This window comes from Falco punctatus, assembly GCF_963210335.1.
Source record: "Falco punctatus genome assembly, chromosome: 1".
In the NCBI taxonomy this organism is placed as follows: domain Eukaryota; kingdom Metazoa; phylum Chordata; class Aves; order Falconiformes; family Falconidae; genus Falco; species Falco punctatus.
The window spans coordinates 93,713,471-93,735,843 of NC_137580.1; the positions used below are offsets into that span (position 1 = coordinate 93,713,471).

A 22,373-nucleotide genomic window follows, 5' to 3' on the forward strand; every position below is an offset into this window, starting at 1 on the left:
TGCAGGCATCGCTTGGCTCCCATGGGTCACTGAGCAGTTCCCAACAGGCTGGTCCAGGGGCTGTTGGACACCAAGGGCTGCCAGACACATGGAGATGCCAGACCACCAGGACAGCTGGACCACCAGGATAGCTGGACCCCAGGACTGTCACACACCTGGGGCTGCCAGACCCGCAGGACAGCCAGACCCTGGGGCTGTCAGGCAGCTGGAGCTGCTGGATCCCTGGGTCATCCAGATGCTGGGGCTGTCGGTTACCCTGGGGCTCTTGGGCACCTGAGGCTGCCAGTCCCCTAAGGCAGCCCGACCCCAGGGCCCTTGGGCACCCAGGGCTGTAGGACCCCTGAAGCTGCAGGTCAGCTGGATCCCAGGGCTGTCGTGCATCTGGGGCTGCCAGATCCTGGGGACAACCAGAACCTGGGGCTGCCGGACTCCTGGGGACTCCTGAGCGCCTGGAGCTGCCAGGCCACGAGGCCAGCCGGACCCTGGGGCTGTTGGGCACCAGAGGCTGCTGGACCGCGGGGACAGCCAGACCCTGCGGCTCTTGGACCCCCAGAGCTGTTGCCTCCCCGAGGCCGCTGCATCCCCGGGGCTGCCGGACCCCCAGGGACTCCCGGGGCCCTGGGGCTGCCAAACCCCCGTGACAGCCAAACCCCGCTGCTGCTGGCCCCCGAGGCCACCGGCCCCCCGGGCTGAGCTGGAAGCCCGGACCTCGCAGCCTTGCCCCCCCCCGCCCCCCCTTGGGCCACCCTCCGGCGGCTCCGCGGGGCTGCCGACGCGGTGGGACCGTCGGGGCCGTCGGGGCGGCGCTGCCCCGCGGCTGGGGCGGCGGCGGCCGGCGGCCCCCGGAGCCTGGCCCGCCGTCAGGGGAACCAATGCGGAATTTCCTGGCTGGCGGCGGGGCCCCTCCCGCCGCTGCCGAGAGGGGCGCGGGGGAGGCGGCGGCGGCGGCGGAGCGCTCGCACTGCGGCTTCCGCCCGCCGAGCAGCGGCCAGGGCAGGGCGGGCACCGGGCACGGCGGAGCTGGGGCGGGCGGCGGCGGGGAGAGCGCCCGGCCCCGTATGGGATGGGCCGGGTCAAGCCGGGCCCCGCCGCTCCGACGGTCATGGCGGCCCGTGGGTTGCGACCGCTCCGCCGCGCCCGAGCCGGAGCCGCGGTGCTGCCGCCGCTGCTGCTGCTGCTGCTGAGCCGCGGAGCCGCGCAGGAGCTGAGCCCCCGCGGCAGGAACGTCTGCAGGGCCGGCGGGTAGGAGCGGCGGGGCGGGCAGGTGTGGTGGGACGGGACGGGACGGGACCCCCCGACCCGCGGTTGGGGGCCCGGGGAGCGGGACACACACACGGACGGACGGACGGACGGAGTCGCCGCTCCCCTCCCCCGGGCCAGCCGCCGCGCTGGGCGCCTTCCAAGACAAAGTCCGTCTTGTGCGGGGCTGAGGCGGGGGAAGCCGGGCATCGGGGAGGGGGCTCGGAGCTCAGCCCGAGCGGGGCCGGGAGCGGGGGGCCGCTGCCGAACGCCCCGGGGCTGGTCCTGCGCTCCGCGGGGGCCGGGCGTGTTGCGCGGAGCCGGTTCTGGATGCCCCCGGGGCCGGTCCTGAGCCCGCCCCGCGGCCGGTTCTGCTGTGGGGAGTCGGTCCGGGGTGCCTCAGGGGAGCCGGTTGTACTGCGGGGGGGCGGTTCTGCACCCCCCGGGGCCGGTCCCGCTGCCGAGCTGGGACTGGCAGGATGCAGGATGCTCTGGGTATCCTGGTGGAGCTGCCGTGGGCTGCATGGGATGGTGGAAGTTGGCAGCTCCGGGAGCCTCGGGTTTGGCTTCAGAAAGTGAGTGCTGGCACTGCCTGGCTGTCCGCGGGGGTCACATCCTGCCTGCCTGGCCGGGGGCAGGGCCCTGGGAGCTGGTGCTGCCTTGTCCCTGCTCCCAGTTGCTCGCTGTGTACCACAGGTCACTTTGCAGAGCATCACCTCGGGCCAAGCTTCTCCGCAGCGCTCAGGCTGGGTGCTGGCCAGGCGCTGGGCCAGACTGGCCCCAGCAAAGGCGGGAGGGCGCCCACAGCCGCTCCCTCCCGGCCAGGAGAGCAGGATCCCCTGCCCTGGATGGGGGGCCCCGGCCATAAATGCACCTTTACATCTCGTCCGTGAGGTCAGACGAGTCCACAAGGAAAACATGTGCTGCGAGCTAGAGGGGCCGCATAATGGATCCATTCAGCAGGGCTGCAGGGCGCTGGTGCCCCCTCCTCAAATTACAGTCTGAGTTTCCTAAGGAGGCATTTCACGAGCCAAAGCGGCCGCAGCTCCCGGCCCCGTGCTGTTCCTCCGCAGGGGAGGATGTGGGGAGCAGTCCCTCCTTGGCCGCCCCTGATCTGCCCAGCTGGTTCCCAGCAAAACTGTCACCATGTCCCAGGGTGGCAGAGGGGGTGTGAGCAGTGTTCCCCCCTGTTGCCAGCATCCTGCCCCACATACTGGGAATGGGGTGCCTGGGTACTCCCCCTTGCATGGCCCCCCCCCCATCCCCGCTGGATGGAGGTGGGAGAGATGCTGCACCCGGTGCCGTAGGGCTCATACTTGCTCCCTGTGCCACCTGTGGGTGCTGTGGGGCACGCAAGAGGCACTCGCGGGTGAGCAGGACAGGGTGCACAGATGGGCAGGTGGTGGTGTCCATCCTTCTGTGGCAAACGGGGCCTGGAGGCAACCTGGGAGCCAGATGAAGTGGGGAGGGGACGGTCCCTAGGAAGCTGAGATGACGTTTGCATCATTTTCCACGCCCTCACCCTTCTGCAAACCCTTCTTCCTTCCCTGACCACATGCCTGGCACCCACCCTTATCTTTACTGTGCTGCTCCCCTCAGCATGGAGGGCACCCCATGTGTCACCATCCAAACCCACCTTGGTGGCCCCAAGGACATGGGGCAGGTGCTGCAGGTCCTGCCCTGGGGCTGGGGGCAGTGGGGCTGGAGTTGACCTAGGGAGGAGGACCCAGTGTCCCCCTACCCGAGCTTGGTAAATCTGCTGGTTGGACTCGGATGTGTGGCTCTGCCAAGCACGTCCAGGCATCCCTCGAAGATGCTGGCTGCGGGTTTCAGAGGGTTCAAGAGGAGGTTTCTGCTTCAGCCCCTCCTGTGACCTCCTGAGACCTGGCTAGCGAGCAGCAATTCAAGGCACTATTCAGGACAGAAGAAAAGAGCATATTTGGGGGCTATTTGGTGTTAAAGTTTTGTGTACTAAATGCAACTTGGTCCTAAATTTGAAGCCCTCGTACTCAGTTACAATTTTGTGTGACCCTCTCCAAAGCTGCCGTTTGGGATGCAGGCTGATGCGAGCCCTGCACGCATGGGCATTGCTTTGTCCCTTGTCCTGCTCTCACTAACACTCTCTTTTGGTAATCTTTGGTTTTTAACTTAATTTTTCTTTCTCTGTCTGAAGGGTTTGCATTTACGTACACGATCCTACTCCTGCCTGCACCAGGGGATCTCTGGCTTTGCCTGCATCCCGAGGCTGGGTTCAGGCTGTGGAGTTGCAGCTGGTACTGGCTGGGAGGGGGATGCTGCTGCTGGGACCCGGTGGTCCCAGGAGCACTGTGTGCCACATGGGGGGAGCTGGGTGGCACCGAATGATGGGTGACACAGAGAAGGAAGGAGCTGAGCGCCAGGGTGATGCTCAGGAGGAGCGGCGGGGTGGGGAGCACTGGGGTTGGCAGCATGGCTGGGGAAGGTGACAGCAATGCTCTGGGCTTCGGGAACGTGCTGTGCGCCCACAGGGCTCCTCTGCAGCTCTGTCCGGCAGGCTGAGAGTGGGGAGGTCTCACGTGGGACCATGGGCAGCAGCTTCCACCCAAGCCCCAAGGTCTCTCTCCTGCTTTTGGGGGTGTAAGCCTGCTCCTCATTGTCTGGGGGGGCTGCGTTGGTCTGGATGAGGAGCCATGCCTCCTGCCTCAGGAGCCCTCTCCATAGCCATAGGTAAAGGGGACACGCTTCAGGGAGCAATGCAGGATATTAAACCACAAGAAAAATAGGCTGCCTCCATAGAAACCCGTGGAGCATTTGCAGAGGTCCCACTGATGCTCAGCATAAGCAGGACATGGCCACGTGCTGGGGGCAACACTGGAGTTGCGTGCTTGTCCCTGCAGGTCACAGCTCCATCTCTGCCCACATCCCCGTTCCTTTTCCTCCACATCAGCAAAGATCCCAAGCGCCGGCCACATCTCGGAGACAGTTTTTTTCTTCTTTTCCCCAGTGTTTGTAGTGCTTTGAAGAAAGAAAAAGAAATAGAAAATGTATTTGCACTGTGCATGTCTGCGGTGGTGTGTCCGTGTGGGTCAGGAGCAAGCTCTTAAACAGATCTCCCAGTTATCCCAGTTCCAGTGGTCACAGGGCTTGCGGAACATGCCCTCTTTGGAGTTGCTAAGACCGTGAGACACCGCGGGTGCTGGTCATCTCTGCAGCCAGCACTGACCCTACCTGGGGCTGGCTGTGCTTGGGGACCAGTCCATGTGCCATACTGGGAGCACCAGTTATCCAGTGCTTCATCCCAGCTGCCTCTCCTTGCAATGGGAGTAAGTTTATTTGCTGTCAGAGCCACTGATAAATGAGGCAGGGGCTGAGCAGAGGGGTGTGGGATGCCATCGCTGGGCATGGTGAAGGAGAGATTAGCTATCAGTGAAAAGATAAGCGTGAATCCTGCATCTGGCAAGGCAGTGGGTGGGCTGGGGTCCAGGCTGGTGGTGGTCACGGTGCTGCTTGCCGCCTCCAGCCGACAGCAGGGGAAGGGTTTTTCCCTCTTGCCACCGTGTTTCAGTGGCTCCCAGCTCCCTGCCATCAGCTTGGGACTTTCATCACAGGTGGTGCTTTTTGGTGCATCGCCCGCGATGCCTGTTTCAGTGGCCAGGCTGAGCTGTTTGAGGGAGGAGGTTTCCCAAGCAGAGGGGTTTTCCCTTGCAAACCTGTGATGGTTTCATCTAAAAACCACCAAACACTGAATTTCTAAAGGATGGAACGGTAAAAGCAACCCCAGGTGGGACAGCGGGTACTTTGGCTGCACTGTGGGAGGGTTGGGGCACCGCGGACCCTTCCCCGACCATGCCTGAGCATCCCAGCACGGCTGGCAAGGCTTTTTGGGGAGGGCAGCCTGAAGCCTCTTGCAGAGAGGAACTTTATCTGCAGCCCACCCGCTCCTCGGGGAGGTGGTTTGGAGGTTGACCCCCACTTTGTCGTTAACACTGTGTTTCCCCTTGGACATTCGGCTGGAGCAAAGCCCCCCACTCAAGCCCCACAGTTCCCGCGCAGGGGGTACACGCCAGCTGCCATCGCAGCATCTTGCGACCGCTTTGACGGGCTGAATAGATGGAGCTATTTTGGGCTCCGGCTGCAAGGCATTTTTTCCAGGCCTTGAATCATTTTTGTGGTTCTTTTCTGCCTCCTTTCCAATTTTTTACTGTCCGCCACGAAAAGGGGGACGCAATGCTCCTGGCTCGGCTGTGCGGGTGCTGCCCGCCGAGGGGCCGGTGGTGGGAGCTGCGTCCAGTACCCGGGTTTAGCTGGGGGGCTGCTGGCAGCTCCCTCCCCAGCCCCAGGACAAGGCCGTCTGGCAGCCAGACACGGTCCTGTGACTGCGCTGGGGTTTCAGCGAATACTTCCTCACTGTCTCCTCCTCCTCTTCTGCATTTGTTACATATAAAGAGGAAAAGGGGAAAGAAAAAAAAGCAAAAGCAAAATGCATTCCAGGCTGCGCTGCCGGACCAGCCCGGGTGAAGTTTCCCTTGACTGCAGCGTCCACTCGGACCATTTATAACCCTCCAGCATCGCTCCTGTCACCAGCAGGGACCAGGCAGTGTGGGTCACCCCAGGGATGAGCAGGTCATGCCCAGGATAAGCAGGGCTGTCCCAGGGTCCAGGGGGTTCCTGTGGTGTCATGGCGCGGGGAGTGTGTTCCCCACACCTAGGCTGCAGCATTGTGAGCCCCCAGCCATTTGTTCGTGGGGGTCATTGAACAAGTGTGGGTGAGGTGTCCCTGCTTAATCCCCGTGTGTCCCATCCCAGCAGGGAGCTGAGCATCTCTGGTTGAGCCTCTGAGGGGATCTGGGACCCTTCCTGGTGTTGGTCGGTGTCAAGCTTGTGCCAAAACTGTTTGGCTGGTGGCTCTGTGCATGGTGCTCCCTGGAGGTGGTGGCTCTCCAGGACACCCAAGGGCTCTGGGACTCATCCCAGCCACCTGCAGTTGATATCACCCAGCTCATAGAAGGGTGACATCCCCCAGGAGCTGGCTGTGCTCCAGCCATTCCGGCAGGGTGGTTCCAGCCTGCCTTTGGGGTGCAGTCCCCAGGCCACCGAGCAGTGAACCTGGGTTTCGGGACACGTTCAGTCTTTCTGCAGCAGCCAGCCAGTGCCAAGTGGAAATGTGGGTCCCTTGAGCTGTGCCACCCAGTGCTGGCAGGGCAGGGCTGAGCCAAGGGGGGGGACTTGCTGCCCCTGCACCCATGGGGTGGTTGCACTGCAGGGGTCCTTCCTGGTCTGCTCCTGGCTGCTGCTGGCACCTGGCACAGAGCGTGCAGGCAGTGGCTGCAGCGCAGGCAGAGGAGGACAGCAGGCAGCGTGGAGGCAGCAGGGGATATACAGGCAGAGGAGGGCAGGGGGTGCAGGCAGGCGGAGGAGAGCAGTGTGGAAGTTTGCAGTGTGGGCACTGCCAGCCCGCACTCACCGCAGCACCCTCCTGAGCAGGGAGGTGCAGCACCAAGGGGAGACACGCCGGGTGTCTGGCCGCAGGCACCGTGCCACCCCATCCCGGGAGCAGGCGGCTTATCTGGGGCAGAGCAGTTGGTTTTCCCCTGGGACGTTGAGAGCTTTCCCTTTTTTCCTAGCTTTTGGCGTGTCTTTGGGATTTTTATTTTACACTAATGGTTGCAAACTTGAGTTTTGTTGTTTCATCACTGCCAGTTAACGGGAGGCGCTGGTCCTGCCCTCACTCTGCGCGTCACCCTGGCGGGCTGGCTGGTGAGGCATCTCAAGCTGGTGCCCGTGGGAGCCCCTGGGCAGATCTGTGCTCCCTGCATGGTGGAGGAAGAGCCAACAGCTCTCCTTGCCCCACGGGGGTGCAGCAGCCCCCGGTCAGGGTTCAATTGACCAGGAGTGGGACCTCTCACCATCATGGCATTGGTGCTCCCAGTGGGTTTTTGGGAAGAACCGGGAATTTCTGAGGGTCATAACCATTTGTGGTGCTTTTTTTCCCCTGTAGCTCCTCAGTGCTCGTGTGCTGCCCAGGATGGAGGCAACAAGGAAGCGAGTGTTTAATAGGTAAGCACCAGCATTTTGCTTCATTGGGCAACTCATCCGCTCATCCTTTGCTGAGCAATTCTGGCCTCACCATCACTGTCAGGGGCCGCCATGATGTGCCCTGTGGTGGAGACCCCCTGTCCTGGGACCTCTGCCTGCAGCCGGATTCCCTGGGCTTGCTGGAGGCCACTCCCTGCAGTGCTCAGAGCCCTATGGGATGGGTGCTCAGCCCTAGTGTTGGGGTGCTAGTCACAGAGCCCAGCCATGGGGTACCCCCTGACCCCACAGTGATGCTCTGGGAAGCCCCAGCCCCCAGCGGGCTCCTCTTCAGGGAGCATCACCCCTGCTCCCAGGCTGGGGAGTTTCCATGCCAGCCAGCTTTGGGTCTAAGGATGTGGGGCGTGGGGGTGGGGTGTACTCTGGAACCCAAAGGACAGCAAGGTGTCCCACAGGGTGAAGCATGGGGACAGGGAAGGGGAAGATGCAGGGATGGGACCCAGAGATTTCCCATGGGTGATGCAGCAGCATGGGGAGCCAAGCCAGAGCTGCTGGTGGAGGAGAAGCTACCAGGACCAGACCTGTGTCCATTGTGGCCCCACTGGGGAGAGGCCGCTGGGGCAGGTAGGCTGTCAGGCAGGGGTCACCGAGCTTGTAGGGAAGGCAGCCCCAGCTGGAGCCACGCCAGGCATTACAGCTCTTACTGGGGGCCACGGTGAGTCTGGCATGGATGCTCAGCATGAAGCCCTGGGAGCTCTCATCCCCTGCACTGCCCCTGTGATGCAGGTGGCTGTTTTGGGGTTCCTGTGCTACTCCCCACAGTCTCAGCTGGCCACAGGGCTCACCTTGCCCCAGGAGAGCTGGAGGAGCTCTGCACACCAGCCTGGGGCATCAGCAGTTTGCAGCTGGCGGTGAAGACCACGTAACCAACTAACCCACCGTGCATGAGCCCTCATAACTGCTCGCTGCATGCGTTGGGTGCCTGCGCGCCGGGAACAGGACACGATCCCTTCGTTGTGCTGGTGGGAAGGGAGAAGGACAGGGTCTGCCAGGACAGCGGGGGAGGACGGTCCCACCAGCGAGCTGTTCCCGTCTCCTCGCCCCCCTCAACTGCTCTAACCATTAGACTCACTGCTCCTAACCTGTGTAATCTGTCTATTTTAGGGGTTTCTATAGTATCCATCACCGTAGGTCTAAGAACTCCCAGGTAAGGTGGATGGGATGGATGGTCTGCTCTGCCTCTCCCGGCGGCTAAGGAGGCTTGTCCAGGGCCGTGCGGGACCTGCCTGCTCCTGCCTGCACTGCGATGCTGCCTGTCCCATGTCCTGCGCCTGCCCTGCTCTGGGCTTTGGCCCCAGCGCAAGGTTCCCTCAGCAGGAGAGGGGCTGGTGGCCTTTGGGGGCTGGCAGCCCACACGGGAGAGGTGGCGGGGGGGTGGTGGCAGTGACACTGCTGTGATCTGTAAGGAGTGCAGTAAGGGGGACAGGGGGACTGTGCTCATGGTTGCTTGCAGCCCCACCACCCCGCATCCCCCTTCTCCTGACTCCTGCCCGGAGCTGCCTCTGCCAGTGATACGGAGCTGAGCGAGGGATGCTGCTGCCCGGTGCAGCCTGTGGCAGGGATGGGGCTGGGCTGGGTGGCAGGAGGCTGGTGGCCAGGATGGAGCTGAGCTGGGTGGCAGGAAGCTGGTGGCGTTTTTCTGGTGAGGGTGCCAGCTGCTTGCCAGGGTGGTCACAGTGCCACAGCGCAGCAGCACCTGGAGTGCCACTGTGCACCCCTTCCCCTGCTCTGCAGGGCTGGGGGTGTTGGGGGAGCAGGGATGAGCCTGGTGGCACTCACACTCATGCCTGCTATCTGTCCGTCTGTCCAGCTGTCTGCGAGGGCAACTTCACCTGCAAGGAGAATGAGGTGTGCGTCAGGCCCGGCGAGTGCCGCTGCCGCCATGGCTACTTCGGTGCCAACTGCGACACCAGTGAGTACCAGCAGGCACCCAGGTGTCCTTGGTGGGGCTTGCTGGGGTGGCCCCGCGGTCCTGGCTCATCCCGGGGTGACTTCCCAGAGCAGAGCATCAGGGATGGGGCTGCAGATGCTCTTGCTCTGCCCTTGCCTGTCCCCTTGGGTTTGTCCCCAGGGCATTATCCCTTTTGGAGAGGCCTCCTCTGAGAGCCAGTGCATTGGGTGGAGGACTGGGGGGGACAGCGACTCCAGTTGAGAGGTCTCGTTGGGACTGGGGGTCTCCACTGCTGCCTGGTTGTGGGGTTGTTCCCCAGGCAGTGCTGGGGCTGACAGCTCCACCTGCAGAGTGTCCCCGGCAGTTCTGGGGTCCTGACTGCAAGGAGATGTGCAGCTGCCACCCCAACGGGCAATGCGAGGATGTGACAGGCCAATGCACCTGCAACCCCAACCGCTGGGGCCCCAAATGCGAGAACATCTGCCTCTGCAAGCACGGCAAGTGCGACCAGAAGACAGGCAAATGCACCTGTGAGCCAAACTGGTGGGGACCCCAGTGCTCCAGCTCCTGCTACTGCAGCCACAACTCGCAGTGCGACCAGCAGACGGGCAACTGCCTGTGCCAGCCCGGCTGGTGGGGCCGCGGCTGCAACAACCAGTGCTCCTGCAACAACTCGCCCTGCGAGCAGTTCACGGGGCGCTGCCAGTGCCGGGAGCGGACGTTTGGGCCCCGCTGTGACCGTTACTGCCAGTGCTACAAGGGCAAGTGCAACCAGGTGGATGGGACCTGCACATGCGAGCCGGGCTACCGGGGGAAGTACTGCCGCGAGCCGTGCCCGGCTGGCTTCTACGGCCAAGGCTGCAGGAGGCGGTGAGTGGCCGGACCCTGTTGGGCCTGATCCAGCACAGGGGGGCTTGGTGGGAGGTGGTGGCAGGAGGTTTTGGGGGTGCTGCACCGGGTGACAGGCTCCCCTTGGCCGTTGCAGGTGCGGGCAGTGCAAGAGCCTGCAGCCGTGCACCGTAGCGGATGGGCGCTGCCTGACCTGCGAGGCAGGCTGGAACGGCACCAAGTGCGACCAGCCCTGCTCTCCTGGCTTCTATGGAGAGGGCTGCGAGAAGCTCTGTCCCCCCTGCAAAGATGGCCATACCTGCAACCACATCAACGGCAAGTGCTCCCATTGCAACCCGGGCTGGATCGGAGACCGGTGAGTGTGGCTGGCTACAGAGCCGGGCACTGGCGGAGCGATGCCCAGCTCCCTGCTGCTCTTCCCAGGGAACAGGGGTGGCAGTGGGTTTCTGCAGCCAGGAGGGGGGGGCAGGGATGGGCTGAGCCTGCTGGCACAGCTGTGGGACCAGAGGGAGCCTGCGAGACCCCTGCCCCATGCCCTCAGGTGATGTTGGGTGCTTGTGCTGGGGCTCATCTCTCAAGCTGGGATGCTTTCCCGCAGGCTCTTGTGCCCAGGGTTGGTTCCGGGGCTTTGCAGCACCCAAATGGGGCTGACAACACCCAGCCCCATCTCCCTGCCTGCAGGCAGGAGGACCAGGGGGATGCTGGAGGTCCCCAGGAGCCGTGGGTGCTCCAGCTGCCTGCCCTCCTCCCTCCCCAGGTGTGAAACCAAGTGCCGGAACGGGACGTACGGGGAGAACTGCGCCTTCGTCTGCAGCGACTGCGTCAATGGCCAGTGCCACTTTGAGACCGGCCGGTGCCTCTGCCACCCCGGCTCCCACGGCACCTAGTAAGTGAGCCCCGGCAGGCACACTTCGGGGTGCACCCCGGGGTGCAGGTAACGCACGTGCACCTCCTGCCCCCTTGGGTCCTATGTGGTTCCCAGCCAAGGGGGTTCCTGCGGTGGGAGCACTCGTGGGCAATAATTTGGATTATTTTTGGACCAGAGGGGAAGGGACATGCTCACGGGAATGTCAGCAGCAAGGTAATGCTGCGAGAGAGGGGGTTTGCTTTAGGAAATGCCTATTTGGCAAAAACAAATGCTGTTGACGAAATGGTGGTTTGGGTTTTTGGTTGGGTTTTTTTTGTTGTTTTTTTTTTTTTTTTAAGTCCAGGGTAGAATTTCTAGCTGAAAAGAGAGAGAAAACCACAGCCCAGAATAACAAATAGCCTCATGGGATGGGCATGGCACCCATGGGGTGCTCCGGCTGCAAGCTGTGGCTCCAGTCAGGGTCTTCCTCACCTCTGGGAAGCCTTTCCCCTTGCCCAGGGAAGGGGCACAAGGGACATCAACCTCCTGTTCACATCCCCTGATGTTTTTTTTCCAACGTGGGACTGAAATGCTGTTAGAAAAGGCGAGGGAAGTGTTTCCCACCCGGCTGGGACATGCAAACAGCTCCCTGAGGTCCTGGCAGGTGTTGCTCAGATTTTCCCAGCAGTTAACTGCGAGGGTGATGGCAGCAGCAGGGATTTGAAGCTGGCACTCTGCCTGTGCCAGTGTTTCGCTCAGGGTAGACAAACAGAGAGTGTTTGGATTTCAGGTGGGTTTTTTTTGGGGGGGGGCTTCACCAACCACTCGTGTTGCTGTAAGAGCATCAGCTAAGGATGCCTGGCCTGGGCATCGTTGGTGCTTTCAGTAGCAGAGGTGAGTGGATCCCGGGGGTGTACAGTGGTGTTTTCAGCACAGTGCCGGAGGGCAGCATGTGAATTAAACTGTTCTGACACCCCAGCACAGCACCGGGGGGCTGGGGACCAGGGATGCTCAGGGTGCAGCCCCAGCAGCACCCCAGAGCTGTAACCGCGGGCTGAGCTGTGTCATACAGGTGCACGCCAGGAGGGCTCGGGGACTTCCTCAGTGCTCAGGCAGATCCCTGCGACTATGTGCAAACTAGTAGTTTTGTCAGCAGTGTGTAATTTTGCTCAAAAGGGGATATTTCTGGAAGGAAGGCAGAAGCAATGTCCTCACCATGCAGGGTTGTCCTCTCAGCGCTACATCGGGAGGATGCTAAAGGAAATGTTAAAATATTTGTGGCATGTGCAAAGCGGTTTCTCTCCTCCATGTCATTCCTAGAGGTGTAGGGACCCTCCTGGAAAAAAAAAAATTGCCTCCTTCCACTCTCCCAAAATCTCAGCAAGGGCAAAAATGTGGGTCTGAGTTGCGGGGTGAAGGGTTTTGGGTTGCCGGGGAAGTATCCCTGCTGTTATCCTGCCACATTTGCTGCCTCGGCACAGCTGCTTGGAGCGGCGGCGGGGGCTCAGCGCCCGTCCCAGCGGGCACATGGCACCTGGCCGGCACGAGGCTTGGCCAGAGCGGTGCTTTGCAAGTCGGCAGAGTGTGAAATGGGCCGAGCCGCCTCCAGGCACAGCGCCGAGGGCTGGGGGGGCAGCTGTGTCCCCAGGGGAGCGGGTTTGGGCTGGGGCCCGCTGGCTCCTTATGGCTGCAGCCGCTCCAGCTGGGATGTTCCTGCCGGTGAGCAGCTGGTGGAGGGTTCGGTACCCAGCAGTGCCGCCAACATCCCCCAAATCCATCTGGGTGCTGCACTGTGGTGCCTGTCCCTCAGCTGGGGTGGCAGGTGGGGTCAGTCCCACCGACACAGAGACCCGGTTGCTTTAGCATGTGCTCGCACATGTTTTCCATGCTCAAGCCCTTGATGCTCACGTGTTGGTGCCCATTCATCCATGTCCCCATGGCCTCAGTGATGTCACCAGGGAGGTCATTTTACTGGTGGTGGAGATTTGATGCAAGGCTTAGCCGAACCAGAAGGGCTCACCCTGACAGAGTGGATGCCTTGGGACCCCTCAGTTGTTTTTTCTTCTTGGGGCCAAAATTAAATAAAGAAATAAAATTAATCTGGGCACCTTCTGAGCTCGTGGCCACCTTGACTCTGCCTGGCTTGGCATGGTGGGGCCTGGGGGTGCCCAGAGCTGAGCTGGAGACCCTGTGTGTGACTCTAGGGAGATGCAACTACTGGGTTAATGACCTGTTGTAATTACTGTACCTAATTGCAAAGCCCCAGCAGGCAGCAGTGAGAACATCTGAGCTCCAGCTGTGCCAAATCCCCTGAGCAATGGGCAAAGCTGCTGGGTGGGTGACGGGCTCCTGCTCCCTGTGGGTTACAGGGTCCCCCATGGTGCAAGGGGGCTGTATTGGAGCAGGCTGGGGACGTGCAGGGTTTGGGAGGAGGAAGCAGCCAAGCGGCTCCCTGGTCGCTGTGCCTGGGGAGAGAGACACCGCTCTCATCCAGCCCCTTTCCCCCAGCTGTAACCTCACTTGCCCACCCGGCCACTACGGAGCCAACTGTGCTGAAGCCTGCAGCTGCCACGACGATGCCTGCGACCCACTGACGGGTGCCTGCCACATGGGTGAGTGCCGGCAGGCACGGGTCGGGGTGCTGGGCTGTGCCGCAGGGCTGACCCCGGCGCTGAGCCGGCTGATTTTGTCTTGCAGAGGCCAACCAGCGGATGGGGGTGATCGGGGCAGGAGCCCTCCTAGCGCTGCTTCTCATCCTTCTGCTTTCCCTGCTCTGCTGCTGCTGCGTCTGCCGCAAGAAAGATGAAGCCCACGGGTGAGTGCTGGGGGTGGGAGGGGAGCTCTGCCACAAAGCCTGAGCAGGGTGGGCGAGCTGTGGGGCTGGGGACAGCTGGGGATGTTGGTGACCAGCATGGCGCTGGGACCACTGCGGGGACGCAGGGACCGCACTGGTACAGTAGGGCTGTGGGGAAACTGAGGCAGAGCAGTGCTGCCCACCCTGCACTGTCTGCCCTGTGGGTCCCTGGGTTCTGAGCAGGTCCCACCACACCCTCGGGGTGGTACCCAGCCAGGGGCTGATGGAGGGGCTCAGGTGAGCCCTGCCTGGGGACACCCTCTCCCTGACTGTTTCCCCTTCATGGGCCATCACTTCATGGACACCTACCAGGTCCCCTCCAGTTTCTGGGGGTCTGGAGCTGATCTGCAAAGAGAACCCTAAAATAGAGCGAGGGCATTAAGACGTGACCGAGACCCCTAGAACAAACCCCCGGACTGTGGGGTGAGACCTGGTGGGGCGATGGGCTATGGCACTCCCAGCAGTCCCACACATTTCAGGTAGGGAGGGTGAGTTCTTGTAGCCAGGTCAGGATGCTGGCAGCATTTTGGCAGCACCATGTGGCATCTCATCGTGGGGACAGGGATGGGGACAGTCCCATTGCAGGAGGGGAAGGCTTGTGCTGCTCAGCAAGGGATGAGCGGGCTGTGGAAGCTCCTCCAGCTGCGGAGAAAGCCGCCCCTCGTGCCGCCAGCCACTGCAGAGGAATTTTCCAGAAGCCTCCCCTTGCAGCCCTGCCAGCTCAATCCCAGCCTGGCCCATCTGGCTTGGAGAGCCTGGGGGCTGCGTGTAATTATCCCGCAGATAAAAGCACAAACGCAGCCCTGCGTGGTGAAGTATCGCACAGGGAGAGGGGAAATGGTTCAAAACAGTTTCCCCTCTCCTGGGGTCCCCAGATTTCCACAATGTCCCCACCCAGCTGAGTTACCTGCATCCCAGCAGTGGTCCCTTGCTGGAGCATCCCGAGGGACTGCGGTGACAGTGAGCATGTCACAAGTTGCCTCGCATCAACAGGCGAAGCTGCTCACTCCTGTGGCCACAGATAATTGCCTGAAAACTCGGGCCCAGGAGGCTTCAAAACCAGAGAGCAAATAAAGAGAAGCCATGTGTTTGCTTTTGGGTTGGGATGATTTTTATTTTTCTTTTAAAGATTCAGGGTCTTGGCTGAGCGTTGCGAGTGTTTTGGGGCCAGGCTGCCAATGGCCACAGCGAGATCTGGCCTTGCCCCCATCCCCTGGCACTGCTCTGCATCCTGGTGTGGTGTGAGCTGGTGCCCAGTGCTGGCAGCGGCCCCAGCACCCCACTACTTTCATCTGCCCCATTCTCTTCCCTGAAACCCCTTTGCATTTGTAGCATCCCCGAGCTCCTGACTCTCTCTATCAGCCCGTGAAGGCTGTCCCCACCACGGGGTGGGTGCCGGTGCCTCCCTGATGGGGCCATCACCTTCTCTTGCAGCTCCAGCCAGGACCCGGCAGCAGCCAAGAAGCCACCAAGACGTTTGTGTGGGCGTTTCAGTCGGATCAGCATGAAGCTGCCGCGCATCCCTCTGCGCCGCCAGAAGTTGCCCAAGGTCGTAGGTAAGGTGCTGGGGTTTGAGGAGGGGGCAGAGAGCCAAACCCTGGAAGCTTTATTCCCAGCAGGGCTGCACACATGGCTCACAGCATCCTTTCCAGCCCCCAACCCAGGGCAGTGAGCACAGCAGTGTGATGGGGACACGAGGGTCCCTGAGACCCTTGCAGTGCTTGGTGCGAGCTGCCTGGCTTGCAGGGGCTCAGCCCTTTCTAAATCTGCAGCTTCTGGATCTCAGAGTGCATCATTTTGCTTTGTGGGGGTGGGTACCTGGTGCCTGGAGCTCTGCTGAGCTGGCTTGTGAGGTTTTTAGGTTCCCCAGGTAGAGGAACGGTCTGTCACAGCAGCAAAATGCCTCGTTTTCCCTTTTGATCCCGACCTAACTGTGCCCCAGCTTTGCATGGAGCCAGAGCATCCAAGCTGGGCCTGGAGCCCACCCCACTGCTGTGCGCAGCAATGCCGAGGATGGAGGGGCAGAGAATTTGGGTGAGCTCCCCACACTGCCTGGGCACAGATCAGGTTTGTAGGGGGATGCTCGCACCTGACAAAGCCCCTGACCTGGAGTTGTTAGGGTTGTTGGGGACCCCCTGCATCCCTTATGTGCCCTGAAACATTCCTCCTGGCCTGAGGAGCAGGGATGTGCTGCCTCGGAGAGGACCCTGTTGAATAAATCAGGGGGTAAAAGCAGCACTTCCCACCCGGTGCTGGCATGGGGCTCAGCCCCATGCCCTTTTCCCGAGCCCAGCACCTCCCCAGGTGTGCAACGCTTATGGGGTGCCTCCAGCAGCCGCATCCCTGCACACAGTGGCTTAGCATGAAGCCAGTTCCCCCATTCCAGGTGGGACGTGGAGGTGACCTCCGTGCCGGCACGCCGTGCCTGAGCTCTAGCATCAAAACGGGGTGGAGGACTCCTCACCGCATGGGGCACAGCAAAGCCCTGCCCCGGAGCATGGTGCACCGGGGCTGGAGCAACATTCCTGCTGCAAGGATAACAGAGGATAACAGAGGCCGTGTTTGTGGAAGGGGCCGGGCAGGGCTTGGGGAGGACAGAAGGTGCCTGTGTGCGGCGAGGGCAGGGGGGCTCAGGGGGGCTGCCTGCGCCTTCCCCACGCCGAGCTGGAGGCAGCTGGCGCCCATCCAGCTGCTCTGTGTAAACAGGGCGGCAGCGGCCCGGGAAAGGCTGAGGGTGCAGCACTGGCGCTGGAGGGATGCTCAGGGTGGTCTCCGGTCCCAGCAGGGCTGGGGCTATTCCCAGAGCCTGTTGGTGGGGCTGGTGGGGCTTATTTCACTGGAGGGAAATGTTTTGGTCAGGGCTTGCCTTGTGTGCATCGTGTTATCCTGCACAGCGGAGCCTGTGTGAGTTTCAGCAGCTCCCCGTCCCTCTGGTGCATGGTCCGGCAATGCCTCCAGCCCCCCCAGATTTGGGGACCCCCCCCAGGTGAGGGAGACCTGCTGGGGTGCCTGCAGTAGCTGCATCCCTGTGATGCCCAGGGACCGCAGTGCCGTGTCAGCATGAGGCTTCACCGGGAAGCCACAGTAGCTGGTACACGGTGTCAGGGGCCACCTGTTCCCTGCGTTGGCCCTGTCCCAGCAGGAGGGTCCAGGGGATGCTGGAATGCCTCATCCCAAGTGCCACATTAGTGCTGGAGGTGCTTAGGACCCTGTGGGGATGTTGCAGTGAAAAGATGCCGGCTGAAGCTGAGGACACCCAGTAGATGGTCACTCTGGATCTGCTTACATCCTTGCAAAGCCACTGCCGTGGCCGTGTGTTTGCTGGTGCTGGGTGGGTTTTCCCCTCTGGGCTCAAATGTGGTCATGGTCAGTACTGGGGAGCACAAGCCCACACATGGTAGAACCTTCCCAGGTGGGACAGCAGGTCTTGAAGCCCCACCAAAGCTCATCGGGCACCCCAGGTGCCCCCTTTGAAAGCTGCTCCCCAGCCTTGGCACCAGCTTCAGATCCACAGCATCTCCCTAGGGATTGCACCTAAGCTGGCAGCCCACACGGCCCGATCCTGGGCGGTGGTGCCAGGCTCTGGGCATCCCTGTGTGTGTGAATTTCACAGGGTTTGCTTCTCAGGATGTCAGTGTGGGTTTCAGCTGCATGTTGTCCCATGGATGCTGGGGCTAACCCAAGCTCTGCACCATGCAGTGCCCACTCCTGCCACCCCACCACCATGTCTCCTCTCCAAGCAGCAAAGCTCAACCAGCCCCAAAGGTGATGCTGACCGTGAGGAGCTTGGGATGAGCAGGAGGGGGTGGCCAGGAGGGCTCTGGGGCCACCCTCTCATGGCCGTTCTGCAGCTGCTCGATGCTATGTCCTGATCTTGAGACCTGTCAGCCACCGTGCAAGCAGCGCTGAGGTTGGCACCCTGATGCTGTGGCCCTGGGAGATTTCAAGGAGCGGTGGCAGGAGGGGACCTGTGGGAACTACCCACCGTTCTCCAAGCCCCATCAGCCCACAATACATAAGCCAGGGGAGATAAATCCCAGGAGACAACGCAGGATCCCCCAAGCTCAGCTCTGGGTGCACTGCACATCCTCTTTTTATCCTTTGGCCACATCCTGGGTCTCATTCGAGTCCTGGAGATGCCTCACGGCCATGAGTCCCAGCCACTCATCACGCGTCCTCTCAGGAAGCATCTCCCTTCATCCGCTTCCAGCCGGCTGCTTTTAATTTTCCCTTTTTGGTTTTTATTACAAGGAAAGCCATGTTGAAACTGCTGCTTCCCCCTCTCCAGGCTGTTTGCTCTTTAAATATCGCTGCTTTTTTTTTTTTTTTTTCTTTCTCCAAGAAGCCAAACTATGCAGGGACAGGCATGGATTGCTGCCGTCATTTTAATGACCCTGTGTCTCTGAAGCCAAATTCCTTAATAAAGAATAATGTTCTGGTGCGCATCCCAATAACACTTTGAGTTATTTTATTGTAAAACAGGGACGTGGTGCAAGAATCAAACAGTCTGAGCAGGAAATTGCAGTGTGGCTTAGATGCTTGGGATGTGCAGGCAGAGGTTACAAATACCTGGAAATATGGATGTACAGCTGCTGCACAGAAGGAGCCTGCCCGTGTGTTGGGTTTTTGCAGGGTTAGAGCAAAGTGGGGCTGTACCTGGGCTTGGAGGCAGCTTGCCACCATCCCAGGGAACAAAAGCCAGCAGGCAGGGGATGGGGACAAGCATCTGCTGCTGCCTGACTCTCTGGGAGGGGAGGGTCAGTCCCCTCCACGCAGCTGGGTCACCATCCTGCAGGTCCCCCGAGGATGCTGCTGAAGCTGCAGGCACCTGAGGAAGCCCTGTGGGATGGGGTGAGACATGAACTTACCCAGCAAAAAGCCTTTCAAATGATCAATCAGAAAAAGCAGTCCCTCCTGGCCAAGACAGCTGTCACTGCTTGGGGGTGTAGGTTTTTTTTTTGGTTTGGTTGGTTTTTTAACCATTGAACCTGAAAATATTTTTAACACCAAGTTCTTCCTCTCTGGTGGGTTTTCTCTTCTGCTCAGCTTCTCTGTGGGTGGCCCTTGCGGCAGAGGGGGCAGTGCCAGGGCATGGAGGGATGCTTCTCCTTGGCTTCGGGACGGGAAAAGCTGGCAAAGGGATTGAAGAGTGGCAGAACTGGGAAAAAACAGCGATGTGCGTCCCCCACCGGCACAGATATCCTTTTACCATCTTTCTACCTCTTTTTGCAGAAGAAGAAAAAAAAAAGGAAAATGCGAACAGTGATGCTGAAATGGCAATTAGTGCAATTAAAGCCAGCAGCAAAATTCTTTCCCCAGGAAGGGGACAATCACAGCGCTGGGACTTTCTTTATGGGGTGGCTGTGCTGAATTGCGCAGCTCATGGGTGACTGCCAGGACATTCACTAGGTCCTTGTGGGACCCAGGGGTTTGGGCGGCTTGTCCCTCCACCCTGTGCATCCTCGATTTGGGCAGCTGGAGACCTGCCATGGAGAGGGGGATAGCCAGGAGGTGTGAGGCTTGCATGGGCTCTACTGGCAACAGCCATTCCTCCCCAAGCACGGGGGATGCTGGTCACCACCCCTGCTGCTTGATGGCTTCTGTGGACGCATGGCTGGGGGACCTGGTGACGATGCCCAGTGAGAGCTGTCCCCATGCCTGGGATGCTGTCCTTGTCCCCAGCAGCCACCAGCAAGCTGGGCAGTGGGGAGCTGTGCAGCATCTCAGCCTCTTGGCTGGCATGGGACCTGGAGGGTCCAGCAGGATAGACACTGACAGCAGTTCTTGCCCTCACAGTGGCCCACCACGACCTGGAGAACACTCTGAACTGCAGCTTCATCGAGCCACCCTCTGTGGTGGAGCAGCCTTCCCCATCCTGGTCATCCCGTGGCTCCTTCTCCTCCTTTGACACCACAGACGAGGGGCCGGTGTACTGCGTCCCCCACGAAGGTGAGCAGGGGGACAGGGTGCTTCCCCAGGGGACTTTGGGGCCATCACCAGGGGCCACTAGAGACATCACCCTTGCATGGTGGGGACTGTGCCACTCTGGCTCCTTGTGTCCTGGGAAGGGATGCAGGATGCAGTTCCAGACCTTCCTTCCCTGGTGTTTGCTGCTCCAGAGTTTCAAGAGCCCTCTTATGCTGGGGTCCCTGACTGGGAGGAGGGAATGGGGGCACCTGAGGACACACTGGGGTCGGGGGACACACCGGGTGGCATGTTATCCCACCATGCTGTGGGAGCATCTCGGTCCTTCCCCTCCCCAGGCACATCCCTGCCTGACACCTCTGTGCTCTCTTCCCACAGAGAGCGTGGGCGACAGCAGGGACAGGGGGACACCTGCCAGCCCCGGGGACAAGGTGGTGGCCCTGGCTGGTGGGGAGGAAGCAGGCGAATACACATTCCTGAAGGAGACGGGCTCTGTCAGAGCCTTCCCAGCCGACAGCAGCGAAACGCCCCTGCTCAAGTCCTCGGACAGCGAGCGCTCCTCCTGTGGCTCGGGCTCAGCCGCTGCTGCGCTCTACGCTCGGGTCGCCCGTCTCTCCAAGCAGTCCAAGGAGGAGGAGGATGCCACCACAGAGCCCCGCAGCCCCGGGAAGCCACCATCCCCAGAAAGGACCAAGCCCCGTCCCCCAGACCCGGCCACGAAGCCCAAAGTCTCCTGGATCCACGGCAGGTACAACTCCAGCCAGTCCAACTCCCTGCCGGCACCCAGCCGGTCCCCGGAGCGAGCGGCTGCCCGGTCTGGCAGCCCCGAGCAAGGCCAGGGCTTGGCCAAGAGGAAGAGGAGCCCGAGCGAGACATCAGCTGGTGTGCAGGGCAGAGGGGAGGAGAAAGGCAGCATGCGGTGCAAAGAGAAAGCGCAGAAGCAACCAAAGGAACCTGGCGTCCCTGAGGGCAAAGCCAGCCTCACCGGGGAGCCCCAGTCACCCTCCAAGCCCAAGCAGAGGAGCAAAACCAGCTCAGAGCAGACGGAGAGCATCAACGGGGCGGTGCAGAATGCCTTCCGAAAGATGGGGACCTTCCAGCCAGAGCGGCGGGCCGGGGACAGCAGGGATGCTCCTCGCAGCCCCGGTGCCAGCAAACCCCGCTCCGAGCCCCTCCATCCCCACCTGGCCTCCGAGCTGGCCGCCCAGCTGAAGGAAAAGACTCAGAGCCTCAACAAGGGGGATGGAGGCAGCCGGGTGAACGGGGTGGGCACCCAGCGGGAGAAGCCCACCCCTCCACAGAAAGCCAAGCGCTCGGCGGCCGCCGGCGGCCAGAAGACCAGCAAGCCCTTGCTGCCCACTTCTCCCCACCTGCAAAAACTGATCCCTGGGGTGGCCGAGCCGGCGGCCGGGGAGCCCAAGTGGATGGAGAAGCCAAGCACCGGCAGCAGCCAGGACCAGGCTCTCCCCAGCGAGCAAGCAGCCAAGAAAACTCCCATTAAAAAGCCTCCCCGAAAGAAAAGTCGAGAAGCCAGCCTGGAGCCGCCCCGAGCAGCCGCTGTGCCTGCTCAGGCGGTGCAGTGACCGGGAGCCGGGCACCGGCCCCACACCGGCCAGCCGTGTGCTGGGAGGATGGACGTTTCCCGGCACGGCCAGCGGACGTGGAAGCCTGGACTGGGCAGGGGGCACTGGAAGAGCCTTGAGCGTCCATTTACCCCCCTCTCCATCTCTCTCATCCTCATTTTCCCTTTAGTCCCCCCTGCCCCAGGACCCGATCCCCCTCCCCATCTGTGCCCTGCTGCCTGCTCCCTGCCCGGGTCTGGCAGCTCACCCTCCCCACGCAGGGCAGGACCGCAGGGAGCCGGCCGGGGGGGTCCGTGCGTGGCATATCCCCCCCCCCCTCTTTTTTTGTAGCAGTATTATCAATCGCATAAGCAGCGCTTGTTGTACTAGACGTACCCATGGTATATTCTGCAGTAACGGAGCCACTCACTTTCCACGCCCCACTCTGGTCTGTCGGGCTCACAGTGCACGGGAGAGGGAGGGTGCTGCTGCTTGGCGCCCTGGGCATCACCTGGGATGTGTCCCACGTCCATGGCTGGCAGCAAACCCCCTGCCTTGGTGCCCTGGGCTCCAGGCACAGCTCTCTTATTGCCGGTCCCGTCACAGCCGCACCATGCCCGGCGTGGGGTCGAGCTGGTTTCGACCAATGCCACCCTCCCCTCCACCCCTGGGCTTGCTTCTGGCCAGGAGGAAAGCACTATTTACGGCCAGAGCTGGATGCCCTTAGGGGTCCCGTGTCCTGTCCGATGGAGTTGGAGGGATTAGTTTGGTACGACAGAGCCTGGCACCTCTGCAGAGTGCTTTCCTAATAAAAATGTATTTCTTCCATAGCCAGGTGCCATCACTCCGTGTGCCAGGCTCCCAGGCGACGTGCCAGGCATAGCCTGGTCTTGCTCAGGTGCTCCACCTGGTCCCGAGTGGGATGCAGCGGGGAGATGGATGACCTTGTGGCAGGTACAGGCAGGTGGTGACAAGCAGGTAGGCAGGGTGGGGAGGCAGGTCCCCATCGTGGCTGCTGCTACATGCTCGGCTGGCAGCAAAGACCAGCCCTGGGGACAAGATGAGAAGCCTCTCATCGCCTGGTATCCAGCATCCTCCCCCAGCCCAGGAAGAGTCCTGGGGGGTGGACTGGTT

The 22,373-nt window shown here is 61.4% G+C and overlaps 1 protein-coding gene across 1 annotated transcript; it reads left to right on the forward strand.

Moving 5' to 3' along the window:
- The first annotated feature begins 846 nt into the window (after positions 1–846).
- Positions 847–22,069, forward strand: SCARF2 (scavenger receptor class F member 2). Its single transcript, XM_080374165.1, is given in 12 exon segments — positions 847–1,037; positions 1,040–1,242; positions 7,217–7,275; positions 9,122–9,223; positions 9,553–10,072; positions 10,188–10,406; positions 10,809–10,937; positions 13,407–13,510; positions 13,596–13,713; positions 15,187–15,308; positions 19,549–19,701; positions 20,056–22,069. Coding segments are annotated over 12 exon segments (3,099 nt in total). The 5' UTR covers positions 847–872; the 3' UTR covers positions 21,261–22,069.
- The last annotated feature ends 304 nt before the right edge of the window (positions 22,070–22,373 follow it).